Consider the following 22539-nt stretch of genomic DNA (forward strand, 5'->3'; position numbering starts at 1 on the left):
GGGGTGTATTTTGGCCCCTCTCCTATTTACAGTCTATATAAATGCCCTGGAACCAGCACTTAGAGAGGCATCCATTGACATTCCACGTATAGGAGAACTGGGTATTCCGGTTCTCCTGTACGCGGATGACGCCGTCCTGCTTTCGCGTACTGGTGTAGGTCTCCAAAGACTCTTAGATGCCTTTGAGGACTTTATGGGGTCATTGGACCTAAAAATTATTGTAAAAAAGTCTCAAATAATGATACTGGGTAAGGGTATAAAAAATAAGCTCACAAAAACATTTACTTGTGGCAAACAAGAACTTTGCAGGGTTGCCACCTTCCCTTATCTAGGTATCACTTTTGATGACAGAGGCACTTGGGGCCCCCAGTTAAAAAATAGGAACATCTCCCTTGCCAGATCTTCTTCTGCATTGCAGGGCTTTTCAAAAAAATTGGGAGCAAGGCCAGTAGCAACTCTTTTAAAAATGTATAAAGCTAAGTGTCTTGCCGTTGCTACATATGGAAGCGCTATATGGGGCTATTGTCCCATGGAAAGTCTACAGATTACTGAGAATAAATTTTTAAGAGCCATTCTCTCTGTACCACAGTCCTCCTCAACATATATTGTTCACACTGAACTTAGTTTAGGTTATATTTTCAGACCTGACTAAAGTGGCTCCTGTTCTGGCTTGGTTAAAGACATGGGTGAACCAAGAAATTCCCCTTAATCATATTATCCTAAAAGACTGCTTGCAGCTGGACAGAGTAAATAAAATCCAGTGGCTAGCCTACTTTAAGAACTGTCTTGTTAAAGTGGGGAGACCAGATCTCTTTTTTTCCCCGTCCTCTATAACTGTTAAAGACATTGAGCTTATTAAAGGCCTGGTGGGAGAAGTGTTAAGGCTGGAAAGGGAACAAGTAGAGCTCGAAAAACCAACAGTGCGGACTAGCATTATTCTGAGTACTCATGCTGGACCGGAATCATACCTAATTATTGTAAATCAACCTTTTCATCGTTTTCTTTTAACGCGTTTTCGGTTTAATTTGATACATTTAACTCTCGGACATTTCTCAACCTGGAGTACCCCCGAAAATGCTATGCCGTGTTCCTGTGACAATTTTTCAATCCAGAACACTCTACGGGCCAGATGTAGGTAGGTATTTACCGGTCGGTAACGGCCGAATTCGGCCGTTACCGACCGGTAAATGCAATTTGAGATGTAGGGCCCTGTATTTTACAGAATCGGTAAATTTACCGATCGGTAAATTTACTGATTCTGTAAAATACCGAATCGGTATTTTTTCCGATTCGGTAAAATTGATATGTAGGTGGGACTCTTCTGAGTCCCACAAGCATTACAGAATCGGTATTTTACCATCAAATACTATTTGATGGTAAAATACCGATTCTGGTGTGCATGCACATGTGTGCATGCACACCTGTGCCATATGACAGGCAGACCTGCCCCTAGGGCTTGTATGCCTGCCACATGGCACCCAATCCTGTTTAGGGGGTGCCAGGGGGTGTCAAAGTGACACCCCCTGCACCCTTGTCAAATTCGATATTTACCGATTCGGTAAATACCGAATCGGTAAAGCCTATTGATTTCTATGGGCTTTGAAGCCCATAGGAATCAATAGGCTTTACCGATTCGGTATTTACCGAATCGGTAAATACCGAATTTTACCGATTCGGTAAAAGGGAACATCTGGATTCCCTACATACCAACCCCTCACATTTACCGAATCTTAATTACCGAATCGGTAAAATTCGGTAATTAAGATTCGGTAAATGTTACTTACCTACATCTGGCCCTACATTTTTTAACGTCCTGTGACCACTACACGGCACCAAGAAGGAAATATTTGATCCCTATCCTAAAGGAGGCCGGTTTCATTCAGGTCAAGCCAGCGCTCCTGTTCTTACAGTTATTACAGACCCCCAGGACTATGTTCCATGTTGCGAGTTTTTTAGTGGGGGCTGTTAGGATTAAGAAAAAGATGCTGTCCGTTAATATAACAAATATGACCCCATAAGAGATGAAATCAAATACTGGTCATAGGAAAATGTTTACTACATGAATTAATATCCTGAAATGCAATATGTATATATGGTTTTTACTTACTGACCTCTTTTTAATACTTTTTTAAAATATGAGTCTGTTATATGATAATGTGTTTTTTTATTTGTTATTTTTTTTGTAAAAAATTATAGAATGTAAATTAATTAAGACCTGATCATGTATAATTATGTGTTGTTGTTTGTATAACAATGTATTTTTGCCTATGTCTTTTTATGATATTAATTTATCGAAAATAAAGTATTTTGACTGACTGACTGGCCCTGATGGAATCTGCTTCAGCTAAAGTCTGAGCATCTACATGGATCATTGAAGGCCTGAACATGTTGATAGGCATGCTATGTCGCTAACCAGTCTGGCCTTGCGGGAACCTTAACCCCCTGTTTTAAGCCAGGGAAGAATGAGAAGGGTTTAACCTTGGATGTAAAGTTCCCTTTCGTGTGTCCCTGTGGCTGAGGCTGGTCGCCTTTGATATGTAAGTATTTGAATCATCTATGTAAGTCATCTGGAACTTGAGCTATTACGGTTAACAGATGCAATGGGTTTCTATCCATTAACTATATGTTTCTCTATTTGAGTGAAAAGTGAGATCCCGTGGGTCAAGTGCGTGCGCCCTGTCCTGTGGGTACCGCTGCAGGAGAGACACATAGGGCCCGATTCACAAAGGGACTTACAACTCCTAAAGTTACGAGTAAGGAGTCTCCGCGCTTGTGGTGGAATCTCTGTACTCGGGGCAGAATCTGCACGCGGGGCAGAATCTGCACGCGGGGTGGAATCCCCGCATTGCAGTACTCAGAACGGAGATTCCGCCCTGAGTGCGGATAGTTCACCATGAGTACGGAGACACCGCACTGGTAAATTTACCAGTCATAATTCTCTTTGTGAATCGGCCCTCAGTCTGCAATGAGCCATCTAATATATGCAAGCGCCTTAAAGTTCGCAATCCTTGGATGCTTTCCTTGTGTGCTAAGTTGATGTTAATTTGATATTATTTTGATTATAGCACCTGTAAATGTCCTTGGATTTGAATCACTAGAAGGCGCTAGAGCAGTCTGCTTTATGTTGTTGTTGTTTAATGTAACCCTCCCACTTTACCTCCTTGTAAATGAGGATATTTTCTTTTTAAAATGTATACATCCTTCTAGATATGGAGTTTACTGTGCATGTATTTACTGTGCCATAATGACTGTGACTTCCAACCCTCCTCCTTTAACCTTGGGACCTTGGGTAAACCAGCCTTAGCTGCCCTTGGAAAGTCAAATGTACAAATAAAACAATTTCGCTCGCCAAGTGAGGTACAGTAACACACGAAGTCCTGGATTACCAGCGGGAAACATCAGAACCCGTCCCCCTCTCCCCCCTGCATACTACCAGATGATCATTGACTGTCCCATGAACCCGAGAGAAGGCCTCACACTGATGTTCCCCTAAACTATAGCACTGATTATCCGAGCTACAGAAAGAGAGTGTCACCCTCGATCCCATACAAGACAAATTCTCCGATTGCGAAGCACAAGGAGTTGGACCCTCCTATAGAACCATCTCACACAAGGGACCCGTGCCCAGATCCAGAGCGAGGACACAATGTGACTCTCACAAAGGAAAGTGAGAGGGCTCGCAACCTTTGGCTCACGCAAGTTCTCCTAATTCAATGTTAAAAATGACTCCTGGATAATTATTTCCCAGTACACTCACACGACTTGAATTATTTCTTCTGTCCAATGTGTATAAACTATTTTTGCGATACAGGTCTGCTTGAGAGTTGCCTTTTGGGTAAACTTTTTAAAACTGAGAATGGGTAAACTGTTGTTGAATTCTTTTGCTTGGACAAACCAGGGTATATTTATTTCCTTTAAGCAGTGACCCCGTGGAGCCATGCAACCAGAACAGCGGTGCTACCCAGAACCAGGCCTCAGGACAGAAGGCAGGCAAGGTACTGTACCTATACACATCATCCATAGTAAAGCCTTGGAGAGGTGGGGGAGCTCTCTGTCTTCAATGCACAGAAGAATATAGCAAAACCACTCTCGATACACAAATATAGCTTCAGTCTTATGTTTTGCTTTGTCGAGTAAACAAGAAAGTAGTGAGGTTTTTTGGGATCTAAAAATATGTAGGAATTTGTAGGAAAATGAAGGGAGAGAAGAGTGGACTGCATGGCGGTTGCTAGGACATTTGTTTATTTTTATATTTATTTGTCTTTATAAAGTACATGTATTCAAAGCTTTGGAGCAATTGTAAACTGTGCAAAATATCCGAAAAGCGCTAGAGTGCTTATTTATGAGAGAGCTGCATCACTTTTGAACCACATAAAGTGGCATATGCGTGACACAGGGCTCTCAATCCGATTTATTAAACCACGCAAAGCCACCCTCTGTGGCTTAGTGGCCTCATAAATCTTTAGTAAGGCAAAGCAGCGCAATTCGCTGCATCGCCTTACTCTGCACCCGGGAGAGGTTCCATGGGCGTTGCTGTAGGTTATCCCTGCGGCACCCATGGATTTTGGCGCTGCCCCAGATAAAATCAAATCATGCATCCTGGGGAAGCTCAAAATCTGTATGCCTCCCGAGTTGAGGCGTAACGAGGAGAAATATGTTTATATCCCCTAATTTGTTCCTCTTTCAATGGTGCACATAGAAACAACAGAGGCACCCTTGCATGGTGCAAGGGTGCATGGTGCAAGGGTGCCTACATTGGAGTTAGGCTGCTGAAATGGCACCAACACAGGGAGAAAGAATAGGAATGCACTGTATTGCATAAATACGGTGTATTTCTGCCCTTTTATTTTGGCGTGGGCAGCGCAGTAAGGTGCATTTCTGCGCTGCCCTATGCCAAAATCCCATAAATGAGGGCTAAGGTTGCTGATTTATGGGAGCCCTTTGTCACTTTTGCGCCACTTAAAGTGGTACATGCATGATGCAGGGCCCTGAATCCGATTTATGAACCCACATAAAGCCACCCTACGTTGCTTTGAGTGGCCTCATAAATCTTGAGTAAGGCAAAGCAGCGAAACTTGCTGTGTCACCTTACGCTGTGCCCAGGTGGTGTTTGCCATGAACGTTGCAGTGGGTTTTCCACACAACACCCTTGGATTTTGATGCTGCCCCAGATTTACAAAATCATGTAAACCTAAGGAACCACCAAACCCGTACGTCTCCCGAGGTGGGGCGTAACGAGGCTATCAAAGAACAAACCAGGGGTATAGTAGCTACAAGTATCCCAGGCCTTCTCTATTTGACACAATAGTGGAGAAGTGTGGCTCACTGGTTAGAGCAGGCAGACCCTGAAGCAGAGGTCAGACCCGGGACCAGGGTTCAATTCCCGACGCGGCAGGGTCTTGAGCTCAAATGTCCACGGACTCGATAATTCTCGCTTCGGTGCCTGTCCTAATCATGGGTTCACACTCTGCAACTCTGGGCATTAAGCTTGCTTAATCTCCACAACGCCCCCCACCCCCGCGGCGGGATGCCCTGTAGGGGCTATCTCACAGGGAAAAGCCAGGACGGGTTCCCAAGGCAAGCGCCGAGATACCTCCCCAGGTGATTGAGCGCTATATAAGAATATACAAAAAAAATTGTCTAACCACATACTCTGTAGCATGTCCCACAATGCTTCTCTTCTGCTGCCAGCAGACCCAGGTACCCTATGCCTCATCTGCAGGCTCCTCAATCTAGGTATTAGTTCTGCCTGTTCCATGAACAATGTACTCTGGCATGTTTACACATACCTTTTTGTTGTATCCACGCATAGCATCTCCATATTCATTCAGGCACCGGATGTTTTCACCCAAGGAAGACTTAATCCTAGTCCACGCGGGTCATCTGGCTTTTTGCACAACCCACCAGGACATAGAAAGATACATCACCTTTTTTTCTGGTAATGTTACTGGCCTTGGTTTGGTCAATATGCAAAACAATCCTGTTCTTAAGTTGGGGATCTATTTTCTGCTCTCCTGGCTAGCTTTAATCTTTCAGCCTAGAAAGCCATCAGGAAAAGGGAAAACGTTGCACGCTGCACACATCCATCCTCCAGAGCACCACATCGATCCCACACACAACTCGAGCTTCTCATTTACTAATAGAAACCATTGCTAAACAATTCACTGGACAGGCCAATCTTAACTAACCAAACGCAAGGACACCAGACCACCTTTTATGACAAGGGATTGGCTTGTGTCAGTGTCCACCTTTCGCCATAAAAAGCCCCTAGACTTTGAAAGCACTAAAGGACCATAGAAATGGTAGACGAGTGGTAGACAAAGGCTGATAACAGAACATAGCATCCCATGAATGCAGGATACAGGAGAACACAAAGCAAGAGGGGTGTTCCTACAGTGGCCGTATCATTCAATAATGTGTATACATCTCTAAATAATCACAAGGGGCAGTGACAGAAGAAGATAAAGTGCAAACAAAGTTCATTTAGAAAAATATTTATTTATTCTTTTTTTAATTTTTTTCCCTTGATATGAATTCATATAAATATTATTATTCAACAATTAGCATAGTCACCTTGCTATTTGGAATCCAGTTCCTTCTCCATTTTTGTATGTGGTATGAATGTAGAATGATTGTTAGCACGTGAGTGAGTTGTGGTGCATGATTGCTTTTCAGGGGACCTGCTAATTTGCTGCTGTTTTTATGATTATTTTGTGCTCTTTATGAATTTTCTCAAACCTATGTACTACCTATTAATTCAAAAAAGGTTTCTTGTTGAATAATAATATTTATATGAATTCATATCAAGGGAAAAAAATTAAAAAAAGAATAAATAAATATTTTTCTAAATGAACTTTGTTTGCACTTTATCTTCTTCTGTCACTGCCCCTTGTGATTATTTAGAGATGTATACACATTATTGAATGATACGGCCACTGTAGGAACACCCCTCTTGCTTTGTGTTTTCTTGCTCCCCTCGGTTCCAGGGCCATAAATTATATTTTTGAGGGGGTCCCATTGCTCATGTTTGCAGGATACAGGAGAATCATGACGAACCTTGACCATACTCTTGCGTCAGACTGCACATAGTGCTAGAGACAACTGAACACGGTACTTGTTTGGGCTGTTACTGCAAGGAATGATGCGTGTGGACTACAGGTTTGAGGAATATGGCCCCCCGGTAATAAAACTTCGCCTTGCCTGCGCTTTCTGCCCATTTGGTCACCGTAATGTAATATTTTTCTCTTTCACTAAGAGGCCATGGTGTGAACCCATGTGGTTGGCTGCAGAGGCCAACCACATGGGTTTCACTTTCCATAGCATCAGTCGTTGGTCCAGCAGTCACTGATACATACAGTACTTTGCCCCCCTCTTATTTTAGGAATCTACCAAATTCCACTACCTCTAATATTTGTCTGTGCAAATTTGACACGGACAAATTCCCTATTCCATGCCACCACAGTGGCACAGTGCCCAGGCTGGAAGCTGTTTTACTCCAAACCCTCAACCACAGCCAGAAGTAGCTGCCATTTGATTGAAATGGATGTGGGCCAGAACTTTGGGGCAGATTTACAAGCCCCGTACGGCACATTTGCACCGCTGTTGCATCACTTTTGTGAAGCATCGGTGGCGCAAAGCCAGCGCCATGCTGCAGGGTATTTATAACGTGACGCATCTAGGGAGATGCGTCACGTTGAAAAGCCCTGCACCACATGTGGGCGTTGCAGCACAGGTGGGGCGTTCCGGCGCAGGAACGCCTCTGAAAAGTGGCTGAGTGAAATCTACAAGATTTCCCTCAGTCACTTTTACGGCCATGCTGCATCAAATCCCTGCGCCTGCTTGAAGCAGGTGTAAGGATTGACGCAACATGTTGGGAATAGGGGCACCCCGAGCCTTGCTGGAGCTGCTTCGTGATTGCGACGCGGCTCCAGCAATGCGCTGCCTTTCCGCCGGGGGGATGCGACACGCATCTGCCCATCCGTGCACCATGGTGCGCCTCATTGTAAAGGCGGCGCATCAGTGGTGGCGCATGGGTTAGCAGATGCGTCGCAAATCTTTTGGTGGAAAGTAATTCACGATGGAGCAATAACGTCCATGGAAATTATTAATTAACAGATGGTAACCAGACACATCAATGGGCGCTCAGCAAAATCGGGGAAATACATTGAATTAAGTCTCCAGTGGTGCTCTTAGGGAATATGAGGTTGGTTACCATACAACCCCACCACAATCCACAAATGCAGAAGACAGAAAAGACACAAGGCTTCCCCGAGCGCTCATATATTAATAGTTAAATGTCCATATAAGATCCTTCTTCACAAAAATAATTCTTCAATTGTTACAGTTCAGTCCATAATTCTTCAAATAGTGTTTTCTTGTTCCAAAATTCAATTCAAAGAAAAGCAGCCAACACGTAAACACATGTTTCGTCGTGCATAAATCTAAATGTCTAAAGATGCTGACCCGAGATTTATTCCAAAGAATTCCTTTGTAAAATGTTTCAGATCCCCTATTATTGTTAAATCGGAGAGAAGGGATCCATTCAGCGTCCATCGCCTTTCTTGTATATTGTGCCCTACCTCGAGACATTAAGTTACTGCGGAGTGGTCGGACAAGTGTTCTGGAACATGCAATACCTTGTTTATCTGTTGTCTAGTGGAGGACGAAACTAGAAAATAATCTATTCTCGATCTATGGCCGTGTTTTTGTGGTGATAGGTATATCTCCCTGCAGCTTGTCGAGGTCTAACACCCTTTATAGTCCAAATATCTATCAAGGCCAAGTCTTGCATTATTTGCTTTATTACTGTCCTCATTTTTGGGACTGTCCCTGCTGACCTTTTAGATGTAGAGTCCCGAACTGGGTCCAAAGGGACATTAAAATCATCCCCCATAACAATAGGAACATTCACCTCCAGTAAATGTAAAAATAATTTTTTTAGAGGTGTTATATCGTCTGTATTGGGACCGTTACTTGAGGTTCTTACGTTATAATCCCAATATAGCACAGTGACCTATGAACTGTCATCAAAGGGCTGCATGTAAACTGTATGATATAAGTTAAAACATGTTTTTTCCCAGTCTTTCATTATCCTAATGTTGCTAAAAGTGTTTGTTTGGGTAGAAATACATTCTTATTAGTAAAGCAAACCCCAACAACTGAGGTACATTTAAAATCCTGAGTTTGTGCTCCTCCAGACCAAATGCTCTTAAAATATACTGCTCACTAGTATGGATAAAATTTGATTCTTACACCTTCTAATCCTCATTGTTTTATGAAACATTACCTGTAGGCTGATTTACACACTATGATTCATTATCTCTCAATAATGTGTATGTGATGTAAAGTACTCTGACACCCTACACTGGTAAGAGTTACGCTATAAAACTAATTAAATTCATGTGAGAGAGGGTATATGAAGAAATGTGGGTAGAGTTGGCGGGTGGTAGTGAAGGAATCTGTGAAGAAGGAAGTCATTGGGGGGGGGCGCCAAAAAAGAATGCCACTCTGGGCGCTACCAGCCATAAAGGCAGCCCTGACCACGATGAATATTCCTGATCAAAGTCCTCCAACCCACCCAATTTCCTCCATGACCCCTTTTGTTTTTTTCTACCTAAAAACCGAGGTATTGAGAACTGGTCAATCAAATTTAAAGCAAGTTTTGAAGATCAGAACTTTGGAGTCCAGGAGACAAGATTTAGATGATATACAATGTATTGTAACTGTTTCTTAAAAATATGAAAAATGCAATAGAATGATATTGCTTTTCTTACAGTAGCTATTAGAATGAACAATCATGGGGTGAAAAATGCAAAGAGGGCTCGGATATTTCGTGCATTCTGGTATTTTTAAATTTCTGTCACAGGTGCAATGGACCTCACTAGTCATCACAGCAATATCTTCACCCACAGATTAATGCAACAAAGTCTACACAGATCAACCAACCAAGATAATGGTGAAACTTCAAAGGGCTGAAAGCCAAGACGCCCCGATCTTCTTTGGGCATTAGGGGTCTTACAGCATGACTTCTTCCCCGATTTAAATTATTATTTAATTTATAGAACGCATAGCCACCAACCATGGATTTCTGTTGCTAGGCAGCACGCAAGAAATGTCCATATAAACAAAGTCCATCTTATTACATGCCAAAGTGAAACGCTTTAAGACTTTGTGAAAGGCTATATTGGTTGTAAGCTTATACTGCTCAACTAAGATAGAATCCCATATTGATGCAGCCTCAGCAGCAAAATGCCCAGTCACCCACTCTGGATTTGGAGAGCCACTCATTTCTTATCTAGTGATCACATGAGTCGTATTACATTGAAAGCGAGCCGCCATTAATGAGGACCCCATTGCGTAGTCTTACGTACAGCATAAAGAACCTTGAATTTGATTCATTCATGAAGGTGCATGGACACAGGCGTGTTAGTACCTGTCACAAGGGTGCATGTCAGAACACCAAAGTCAAAAATAACAGCATAGAATACCAACTCCAGAATATCAACAAGTGTAAAGTCAAGGTAAGTGTATATAGGAATATATATTTATCTTTAATGTAATTAGATGTGGAGTTAAGAATAGTAAATCTGTTCTTGCCTAGACCTTATATTAGTAGACAATATTCTGCAGTTGATATTCTTGTAGGTTCAACATCAAATACTCTATATTGTGGTACTGTGGTACAAGCAGTTTTGTTATGGAGAAGCAGCAACTGGGCCAGAAGTTACTGCAGTGAGCCACAATGTAAAGTTACAATAATCTAGTTTACCAGAATAGCTGCAGTACCTAGAAAACAGAAGGGCTCTTGAACTTTTGAAAACACAGGCATTTCAGGGTACTTTTATACTGCCAAGTGTTGGGGAACAAATTGAAGAAGCAGCTGTAGACCTACGAAGCACAACATTTCTGTAATAAACTAGGTCTGAAGTTCAGGGCCGGCTCTAGCCCTGGTGGAGCCGGGTGCAACCGTGTTTGTTGGTGCCCCCATCCATGGTGTAGGTGACGACGACCTCCAGCACGGATTCCTTCATCACCACCACCTTTTAACAGTGCCCCTTAAGTCTTCATAAACACTCTCTTTCAGAAGCATTTAATTAGTTATATAATGTCAGTGTAGGGTGTCAGAGCACTTTGCATCACATACACATTACACAGAGACAATCAATCATACATGTGTAAATCAGTGTATAGGAAATGTTACATAAGCCGGAGGACTGCCAGGTGTAGAAATGGCATGTCATCCATACGGGTAGGCAGTATAGTTTGAATGCTTGGCATGGAGAAGCATAAACTCAGAATTGAAAATGGAACACCATAGTTGGGGGTTCCCTTTAATAATAAGAATCGATTTCTACCCAAATTAACCCTTTTTGCATCATTAATCTATGCTCTAATCTATACTATGTAGTGTGCAAGCAGTTCTTTGATGCCAGTTAATAATAAACTGTTCTATAGTAGTATTTTAACTTGTAAACTACAAGGAACAAAAGGATCTCCCTGACTTTGTGGTCTGCATGGTACACCTTCTTTGCAGCAGGCATATTAATCCTCTGTACTATTTTATGATCAGTGATGAAAACTTCCACTAGACAAAACTCAGATCTCTCTCCAGGAAGAACATAAATCACCGAGTTGTCTTTGACATTTTTGTTGTTGCCTGGAAATTGCTGGAGGCAAGGAACAGGGCAGCAGGTGTTTGTCACAGGTGCTTTTAAAACCAAAATAAACTTGCAAACTCACCTCCCCCTGGAGTCAGAACCCGGTGCGGTGGTACCGCTCGCACCGCCCTAGATCCGGCCCTGCTGAAGCTGAAGGTCCAGTGTTTTTGTCCTGGTTCTGTCCAGATAACAGATTGGCATAGATGGGCTTTCATCAAGCACGCCTTGTGCAGCAGTGGTGCGTCTGACTTTCAGGAGGGTTTTGTCACAGCCCAAGGGATTGTCTCGCCACAATGATGTCTTGTATCACTAGACTTCCCTGCTTAAGGATAGCTGCCAGACACAGTGCTGGTTAGATTTGTGATGGGGCAAACTGAACACCGCAAACAAACAATAATCACGATGTAGAACAATAGAAAACCAGTCTGCTGGGCTAACCCGGTGGCAATGTGTATCTTTTCTAATGACCGGTTTACGAATGTAAAGATAGCTCATTAAAAGTGCAACAGGCACAACGTGTCTGTGTGATGGTAAGAACATGTAATGCTTCGCACACAGCCAACTCTCCTCCAGTTTCTGCTTGACCACAATCATACTAAAGGGAGAGACAAAGCTATCCCAAATAATAAACTGCCAGGAAATATTGCAGTAAAAAGAATCGATTTTAATCTTTATCAAAACTCCAGAACTATATTAAAGTTTTAACCTTGTCCATAGGCTTTTTCTAACAAGATAATAATTGTGCAGTGTTGAATTACTAGAGGAGATATCTGTTGCACAGCAAGAGCTGATGCAAAGCCTTGTAGTCTATGTATTTGTGGGGGAGATGTCTTATTCCTTGTGAAAAGATCTATACATTGCTATCTTGACCTGGGAATCTGTCAGAATTCAAGATGGTCGCTTGTCTCAATGCTGACCAGCCGATTAACTTGTGACGGTACCAAAAGCAAGTAAATAAAGGTGAAAGAATGTCATCAGAATAAAGCAATATCGAATCACTTTCGTAGGCTAATATCTCGTGAATGGGTGCAAAGTGCATTGGTAGTTCATAAAAATCTTGACAAGCTTATAGCTACTTATGGCGCAGGAATTATTTAGCAAATCGCAAGAATGGGTGTGCCACTGATGCTTATGACTTTGTTGGGCATTTGTGTGAAACAGTTTCTTGACTGGGGAATCAGTCCCAATTTAAAATGGCCCCAGTCACAAAGCCTATCGCTGGCTCCCCCTTAGGCAGCGGCCTCACTTCAAGACCCTCTGCCGAAACCAAAAGGTTTTGCATGTTCGTCCCCTACCAGCTACCTAAACATGGTCGGGTGTCTCCCTGAACCTATCAGCATATCAAAAGCTGGACCCCAATGCTTTGAGGTTGATATCTCCGCTTTCTGGAGCATCCACTCACCCACCCCTGACATGAAATCAAGTTCCAGAAGTTCCCAAAAGTCTAACAACCTATCTGTTCCAGGTTGCCTATGGCCTGCAGGCGTTGTAGTGTCCTACAGCTAATGATTGTATCACCCAAAGATAGCATCAACGTGTATTGAATTTCACACAAAGAGATTGCTGATATAGTCACCCAGTGCCTGGGATATGAGATTTCATGGCCAACGAGTTGCACCGCTATGTTGCATGGTGAAAAATACTTAAGAACTCTTGTTTCTAATTTACGTTTTCATTAACTTAAAAATATATATTTTTTCTCATTTTTTTAGGGAAGAGCGAGAGATGCTTCGACGACAGTATCTGGAACAAATCAAAGAAGCAGAGAATCAAAGGCTTATCAGAGAGGAAGAGCAAAAACGGTACATGGAGCGAGTGGTAATGTGTAGGGGCTGTTGTGGACAGCCATTATTGCCACCCAGTGCAGATGGTATGGTTTTGTAATGTATGATAAGCTCTTATTTACAGCTACTTTTCAATTTTAATGTGTGCGGTCTTCAAGTCACGAGAGTCGTTCTTTGTGGCTGGCCATGCAGAGGACGGTATTGAAGTCAAAGACCACGGGAAACAAAAGTTGGCAACTTTCTTGTACACACCTCCATGGACATCCGTAACTTAACAACGAGAGGCTGCTGTGGGGTTAAATGTAGCTTGTGGGTCACATGAACACCACTTTGTAGATTTAATGAAAAACTAATAAGTATTGATAAAACTGAAGCCACTTGGTGGCAATGTGTCACATGTTTAATACGCCCCACTTGCTCTCAGAGAAAGGCCTTTATATAAGGCATTTGTAACAGTAGCTGCCCCATTTGCTGCAAAGGGAAACAGGTAGAAATCTAGAACCCTTCGATGTTCTATAGCGATCAATTGCAGTTTCTTCATAGAGGCACAGAGGTGTTGACCCGTTACTGCTGCAAGCCACTACGATCTGAAGCTATTTTTGACTAATGAAAATAGCCCCATGTGGCCGTCCCGGCATTCATTCTGTTTCCTTGTGAGCGCGGCTCCAGAGCTCACCGTGGATGGGGCAGCTGCTGACGCTGAAACTGAGCTGTGCATGTGCGATTGGCCCGTATTTTTGCTGCAGCCAATCTGACATGTGCTGTTCAAGCTTCTCCATTGAAGTCTACCATGGAGCTGGAAGGGCGAGATTTTGATCGATATCTTATCACCATTGATCTAAAACCCCGATCTGGTCGACTGAACCTTTATTGCCTGTCATTGAGGGAAGAAAGTGCATCTCTTACCAAGTTAGTTCACCCAATAAAGGACTCCGCTTCAAAGGATCACAAACAACTTCTAGCTTTCAAAGATTTATTATAAAGTCAAGATAAGTTGCAGGTACAAGCATCTCAAAATGAGATTCACAAGATACACGGGCCCAACTACATACATGTGCTCTCTGAAAGCCCTCAGACGAGCAACGGAAACTACAAGCACCAGTTCTAAAAATAATAGGGCTATTAGCATAGACACATATTGAGATCTCTCAGTCATTTACAGCCGGAGGGAAAATACAGGTTAGGCTGTCCCTACCCTGATCTAGATGGTATCCCTACTTAACCAGGTCCCTACCTAACAAAAGGTGTCAGCAGTGAATGACCCCCCAGGGAAGTCACCCACTCTCAGTCTCTTGGTGAAAACCTATAGTTCTCCAATCATGACCCCTCTCTGCCTACCCATCCGCTCTCTTAAGGGTCCTCAGGCTTCTGCTCTAACTCCACCCAGGGGTGCTGTCCCTAATACAAAAATACAACAACATTTAGGACGCCCCTCGTGAGACGCCCCTCACGTGGTGTAGCTTCTGGCTTTTTCCATGATGAGGCCTTGTGGTTAGAGTCGACCTTGCTTCTCAGACTCTTCTCCGGCCCGCTGATACCCCTTAAACATTCCGGAACCCTCCTCCATGTCTGGTCCGTCTCTTGAACAAACTTCTATTCATATTATTTATAATTGAATACCCCCTTTTCTCTTACAGACAGACATTTGCAGCCAAATCCCAATTCTCATAGTCTTCCAACCGCGTTGCAACATTCCCCGGCCCAGACTAATATGTGTAAATCAACGTTAAAGCGTTCCAGCCCTACAACATTTTTTATAGTATTCAACTTCTTCTTTAATTATTAGCAGGTTAATACTCTTATTCTATTTATTCGGTAAACACATCTATAAATCATGGCCTACTCATTATTACTAAACATTAGTGCAATCCATGTTGTGTAATTGAACCACCTTCCCCCTCCCTTCTAGCTCTGGCCCTGAGGCCTACCACGTTCAGCGTTTCCGTATGCCATCTTACATTTTAGCAGCTACACAACATGGATTCAGAAATAATCACGTCTAATAAAATCATATAGTTTCACCCATTTCTGTATTAGTTCCACTTCTACTTAAATCTCTATATTGACTACACATTTCAGAATATAACTGTAGGTACTATCAGCACTCATGGCATTTCTCTTCATGACTTGTGCTTACTACGTGTAAGTGTGACGCACTTCTACATTTAGGTCAGTTTGCGCTCTCTCAGTTCCCCCCTTTGATGACCTCTCGGGGTCATCATTAACATTTAAACTGCAGTGATTGCTAGCATAACTCGTTTCTGTGTTTCCAGAGCCCTCAGGCTCCGGTACTGACTATCTTGTATGGCAGCCAATCTCTGCAGCTGTTTTCTCCGAGCCCTTTCTGACCTCCTTGCTCTGTACCATTTGAATACCCTCACCAATCCCCACAACACGATCCCACAGATCAATATTATGATGATAGGTTTTAGTATTTTCCACACAAAGCTTTCGCCTAAGGTGGTGAGCCAACCTCCAGCTTCACTTATTCCATGGCCCACCTTTTCCCAGACATTTTCTCTGCTCAGGTCTTCGATCTCTTTGTGAATATCAGTTATGTTCCTAATAACTTTCTCAAGGGGCTTCGAATTGTCTGGAATGTAAGTACAACATTCCTGGACCTTCAAAGCCTTACAGACTCCGCCCTCTTTTGCTAATAGGACGTCTAATGCAAGACGGTTCTGGAGAACCATAGCCCTTATCGATTGCATCTCTCCTTCTACCAGCATTAAGGACTGAGCAGTGCTGGCAGACAACCTGTCTACGACTGTTGCCAGTCGTCTAATTTTAACATCATTAAGGATTAATCCCAAAAGAGGAAACACAGCTCCAAAGACATCTCCAACCATTTCTACACCTCCTACATCTCTCCTTCCCCTCGATGATGTCTTGCCCTCGATGATCTCTAAGTCTTGGGCATGATATATTTTAGGGAAGATAATTGCCAAGTAACATGATCCATACCAGTTGTCAGGTAGTCTTACGTAGGCATTTCTCCCACATACAAAATATACATTTGGAATCGCTTGCATTCCCTTCAGGAAGTCCTTAGTATAGTACTCTAAATTGAAAGCATGTTCACAGCTAACTTCCCCCACGTATACATTTTCATAATACGTTTTGGCTCTATGAAGACATAACTTTCCTCTCTGCGTTCTATCTAAAGCTATTGGACCACTACTACCTTTTCTCTTGTGTGCCTTTTCTTCCTCGGTCCAATCTGTTTTCCATTGTCCTGATTTTTTCAAAATCTTTTGTCTCCTATTTCGATCATCCACCTGCCCTATAAACTTTTTCTCGACTTCTGACACCTTGCATGTCAGGTTATTTCTACGGGCATGTGAAGTATCTAAGGTAATCCAAGGAATGAAAAACTTTGCCAACCTGTCTTCACTCTTCCAGTAGTCCCATTTATTCATTTGTTTATAATTTGGGACTTCTGGTAACACTGCATCGTAATTGGAGAAATAGTATTCAAAACTATCTCTCCCATAAAATATACTAAGCAATAAGCTACATGTAATGCCATATGTCAGCGGGAGGTGATGATATTGAATGCCTTCATCTACAGACGCCGGCATGCAGACGTAACAGTCCTTGACCTCCATGGCATCCACGTATTCATATAATAGTTTAGCATAAGCATTTGACCTAAAGTCACCTTGGGACTCATCTACGTGTAACCTGCGGGCTTCTGCAGCTAATAACGCTTTTTCTTGTGTGTTTTCCCCTTTCTCACCAGCAACGGTGGGTGTAAGCGCCTCTACAGATTTCACATCAGTTACCTTTGCCTCTTCCTCACGTCCCTTTACATAAGAGACTGTTACTACTAAAGCTATTAATATTATCACTCCTACTATTAGTGTACCTATTATACATTTCGCTCTGCGGTTCTGGGTGCCGGCCTCCATTTCGTCAGACTGTATGGCTCTCTCGTATCCTGGCACAAAGTTCTTTCCTTTTCGTTCCTTTACAGTCTCTTTTACTCCTTTTTTGTCCTTAGAACCACACAACTGGAAGCTGACAACCTTCCTCGCAAAGTTCTTTATAGTTCAATACAGACAACCCTAGCCCTTCTCCAGTAACTCATGGGAAGGTCCCTAAGATTCTCTGCTTCCTGGGCGCTAGGTAATCTTCTTTTCTTCTCGCTTATCTACAAAGTCTTTTAAGCATCTACTATCAGGCGGTCGCCTGCAGCTTCGACAGCAAAGTTCAATATTTCCATACGAAGATTGTGTTCTTCTTGGGCTGATATCTTTGTACCAAAATCGGGGAATTGCAATTCTGTGAGGAACATGTGCTTTAACTTGCTGAGGCGGGGAGGTCGGGGAACCATGAATGTCAGTGACCCTTCTTGTTCGACTCCGGGTACTAACAGTCGTATTTCCACTGTGACGATGGGCTCAGAACTGGACACCACCACCGCTCGGATCCTCCCTGTCACTGGCTTCGAAGCCATCTGTCGCCAGATATGTCCACTCAGGGGTGGAGTATCTTCTGCTAGGTACACGCACTCTTCTTGACCTCCTCAAGACCGGTGCTTCAGCGCCCTGAGCACCTTCTTCCGGGTCTGAATCTTCTGATATCGGAGGAAGGGTTCTCTCTGGAATTGACCTCAGACTAGAGCTTCTTCTCTGCGGCCAATCCGCTTCTCCACGTACCCTTCTACTCCTTCTCCTTCTTGTCTGGTCACGCTCTCTGTCAGACCTGTCAGTGTCTGACTCGTACTCCCAGCTACTTTCTCCTTCAGTAGCGTCGTCTGTTTCGCTGCTGTACTGACCGTCCTCAGCTTGGTCAGACTCGTTCCTTGCTTCCGCTGGCACCTCTACAGCTTGGCTGGCCCCCTCTATGGCTTCTCGGTCCGCTGCTGGACGTCTATCCGAGAGAGGAGCTGTGTCTTCCAGAGGTGCTGGAACCCTCCGCGTGTGCGACGCGTGGATCCAGTTGGGCAGGCCTCCCACCTTCACTGCCGTGTTCGCGATCAGGATGATCTGGAAGGGCCCACGCCAACGAACATCCAAGCAGCTTCTTCTCACGTGTTTTTTCACCAGGACCCAGTCCCCAGGAAGCAAGTCATGACACGGGTCCTGGCACGATGGTACCTCGGCAGCCTGCACCTGAAGGGACACAGAATGAATGGCGTCAGACAGCCCCTTACAATAGTCCAGGATCATATCATCTGTGATGCTAATCAGTGCAGCAGTTGGGACAGAAGGTAACCTCATTGCTCTTCCCATCAATACCTCATGAGGAGACAAACCAGTTCTCCTATCCGGGGTACTACGGAGGCTCATAAGGACCAATGGCAACGCATCAGGCCAACTCAAGGATGTTGATGAACACACCTTTGCAATTCTGGCCTTGATGGTGCCATTTATTTGCTCCACAATTCCTGAGGCCTCTGGTCGATAACTGCAATGTAATTTCTGATCTATGTTCAAAGCTGCACAAATCATTTTCACAAGCGAGCTGTTGAAATGCGTTCCCCTATCTGATTCCAAAGAGGCCGGCACCCCGAAGCGCGGGATAAGCTCCCTAAGCAGTAACTTGGCTACTGTGAGGGTGTCGCACCTACGTGTAGGGTATGCCTCAACCCATCTGGAGAAAACGCAAACAACCACCAGGATATAACGGAGGCGGCTGCACCTTGGCATTTCAATAAAATCTATCTGCATTCGATTGAATGGACCTCCTGACCTCCCAATGTGGCTCAGTGCAACTGGTGTCTTTTTCCCTACATTCAACTGCTGACACGTCACACAACGTTGGCACACTGCTTCGGCTGCTACTCTGAACTTAGGGTTGTACCAGGTCTGTCTAAACACTCTCAGCATAGCATCTCTTCCTAAGTGGACGGGACCATGTATGTGTCTGGCCATTGGGCTCACCATCTCATTGGGCAACACTGCTCTGCCATCTGCTGAGACCCAGAAATGGGCCTCACCCATCACACATCCTGCCTTTTGCCATGTTTCTTTTTCACAATCAGGAGCATTTTCTTGCATGTCTTTTAGTTCGTCCCAAGTATCAACAGTTTCTAATATCATGGCTAATTCAGTCCTTACATTTATTCCACCCACTTCCACCTCTGTGAAAGAATACCCTGTTTCTGCGCAATACCGCGCGACTTCGTCGGCATATCTATTGCCTTGTGACACGAAGTCCATATTTCTGGTATGTGCGGTGCACTTCACGACTGCGATACCTGCTGGACATTGCAACGCCTCTAACAACAGGCGCACAAACTCTCCATTGCGAATGGGAGAGCCTGAAGAGGTCATGAAACCTCTTTGAGACCACAACTGCCCGTAATCATGAACTACCCCGTAACCATATTGACTGTCAGTGTATATGGTGACTCGGATTTGATTGCTTGCCAGGCAGGCACGCGTCAGGGCAATAATCTTGGCTACCTGAGCGGAGTGTACTCCTTCCAGGCATCCAGCTTCCACCACTCCAGTAATTGTACAAACAGCGTAAGCTGCTCTCAACTGCCCAACTTCGTCTCTTACACATGAGCCATCGACGAAGAAAATTTCATCTGGGTCAGTCAGTGGCTCATCTACGATGTCGGGTCTTGGTTTGGTGCATAGTTCAGTCACATCGAGGCAGTCATGGTCTGTACATTCATCTTCATCCTCAATATCGTTTGGAAGTGGCATCAAGGTAGCAGGATTTAAAACAGAGCATCTCCTGAGGGTCACGTTCTCTGCAGCAAGAATGACTTGCTCATAGCGTGTGAGCCTGCTGTTCGTCAGATGCTGTGTTTTGGTCCTGGTCATCAACAATTCAACAGAGTGGGGCACATGCACCTCTAACGGGTGCCCCATGACTATATTTTCACACCTCTCAATGCTGACACCTGTTGCGGCAACGGATTTGAGACATCCGGGCAACGCTGCGGCTACTGGGTCTAAAGTAGCCGAGAAATAAGCGACTGGTCTACGGGCATTCCCATGAATTTGGACTAACACAGACAGCGCGCAACCCTCTCTCTCACAACAGTAGAGCAAGAATGGTTTATCGTAATCTGGCATTCCCAGAGCCGGAGCACGACACAAGTCCTCTCTCAGCTGCAGGAACGCCATCAAACAGTCTTTGTCCCATGGTACCGGATCGCTCACCTCCTTGTGCGTCAGTTTTTGCAAGGGCTTTGCTTTCAGTGAAAAGTTTGCAATCCACTGTCGGCAATATCCCACCATTCCTAGGAACATCCTGACTTCTCTCTGTGTTTTAGGCGCATTCATCTTCATGATGGCCTCTATCCTGTCTGGTGACACTTTTCGTTTACCTTTCTCAATTCTGTGTCCCAAGTACTGCACCTCTGTCAGGCAGTACTGCAATTTTCCCGGGGACACCTTATGCCCATTCTCAGCTAGGTGATTTAACAAAGCAATAGAGTCTTCCCTGCAAGCTTCCTCTGTTTCTGACGCCACAAGGAGGTCGTCTATGTACTGGACCAGAACTGACCTCTGGGGCAGCACTAGACTTTCAAGATTTTTCTTTAGAAGCTGGTTGAAGATCGATGGGCTCTCTGTATACCCCTGAGGAATACGACACCATGTTAGGACGCGACCTTCCAGCTTAAATGCGAAAAGAAAATGGCTTTCTTCGTCCAGAGGGATCGAGAAGAAAGCCTGACAAAGATCAATTACAGTGAACCATTCTGCTTGGAACGGTATCTGAAACAGTATCACTGATGGATTCGGTACCACTGGACAACACGAAACGACTATGTTATTAATCTTTCTGAGGTCCTGCACTATCCGGAATTTCCCATTTGGTTTCTGCAAACCCATAATCGGGGAGTTACATGGACTACCCACGATTTCCTTCAGTATTCCCTGCTTAATCATGGATTCGATCACGGGTTTGATGCCTGCAATCGTTTCTGGAGTCAATTTATATTGAGGTGTTCTTGGAAACTCAGCATGCGGTTTCACTACAATTTTCACTGGGTCCACCCCTTTCACCAACCCAATCTCTTCCCCAGTGAAATCCCACACTTCTGGAGCAACTGTCTCTCTCAGATCCCAGGGGAGCTCGTCTACTGTCAGAGTGGGATACAATTCCACACATATTCTGGAATTTGCGACTTTAAAGTCAGCATCATCGTCATTAGTCAATACCTCCACGCCCTGTGGTGTGCAGTATATGGTGCAATTTAACTTGCACAAAAGGTCTCTTCCTAGCAGACATACAGGACTAGAATCGCAAACCACAAACTGATGCTCATCACTGTACTTCCCTATTTTCACCTGCACGGGTTCAGTCAGAGGACTGGTCATTCTCCTGTTAGCGACCCCCACCACTTGTATGGTCTCTCCAGACATGGGCAGGCCTGGCACTGCGGCTGACCTGATCGTGGATCTAGTGGCTCCTGTGTCCACTAGAAATGTCGTAGGGAACCCTGCCACTTCAGCCTCAACATAGGGTCCCCTCTGGTCTACCTCCAAAGCTGCCCGAGGGTGCAGTCATCCCTTTCTACCCTCTGTCCAGTTAGTGGGTCCACATAATAGCATTCCTCTCCCCCTACAAACAGTGGCATCTGTCTATAAGTCTTACCCATAGTCCCTACTCTGGGTGGCTGCGGGAACTGAGCTCGGGGAGGTGGGCCCCCCCCTTTGAGCACCTTTCCCTGGTATTGCGTTACCCCTCTTGTAGGCGCACTCTGGGTCTCTTCCTCCTCTACCTCTTGGTCTCCTATCTCAACATTATAGGGACACTCGCGTTTCCAATGCCCCACCTCGTTACACTGGTGGCACCTAGTTGTTTTCTTTAAGGCAGCTATATCTATCCTGGGTCTAAAGGTGGAGTTCTCCTCATTGCCCTTGTTCTGACTGTACTGTTTCTTTCCTCCAGTACCTGTTCCTGGTTGCTGTTGCTGCTGTCCCCCCTTCCCAGCTGCCTGCATCTGTACCACCATCAGTTTCTCCTTTAGTTTCTTAGCCTTGGAGTCTATCTCATCACAGCAGTACCTGGCATACCTCAGTATTTCGTCTAGGGGTTTATTTTGCCAACAAATCAAGTGTTGCTGTATCATTAAACTAATATCCGGTCTCAGGCCCAAGACGAACTTGGACACAAATTGCCCTATG

General features: G+C 44.3%; 1 protein-coding gene across 1 annotated transcript in view; it reads left to right on the forward strand.

Moving 5' to 3' along the window:
* Nucleotides 1–22539, forward strand: part of LOC147730267 (uncharacterized) — a 545933-nt gene that overhangs the window by 350468 nt on the left and 172926 nt on the right. Inside the window, exons 11-12 of the mRNA XM_086954056.1 lie at nucleotides 3923–3995; nucleotides 13370–13459. Coding sequence (XP_086810182.1) covers nucleotides 3923–3995; nucleotides 13370–13459 — 163 coding nt within the window. The remainder of the gene's footprint in view (nucleotides 1–3922; nucleotides 3996–13369; nucleotides 13460–22539) is intronic.

Source organism: Lissotriton vulgaris, chromosome 2_1 (assembly GCF_964263255.1).
Source record: "Lissotriton vulgaris chromosome 2_1, aLisVul1.2, whole genome shotgun sequence".
Classification (NCBI taxonomy): domain Eukaryota; kingdom Metazoa; phylum Chordata; class Amphibia; order Caudata; family Salamandridae; genus Lissotriton; species Lissotriton vulgaris.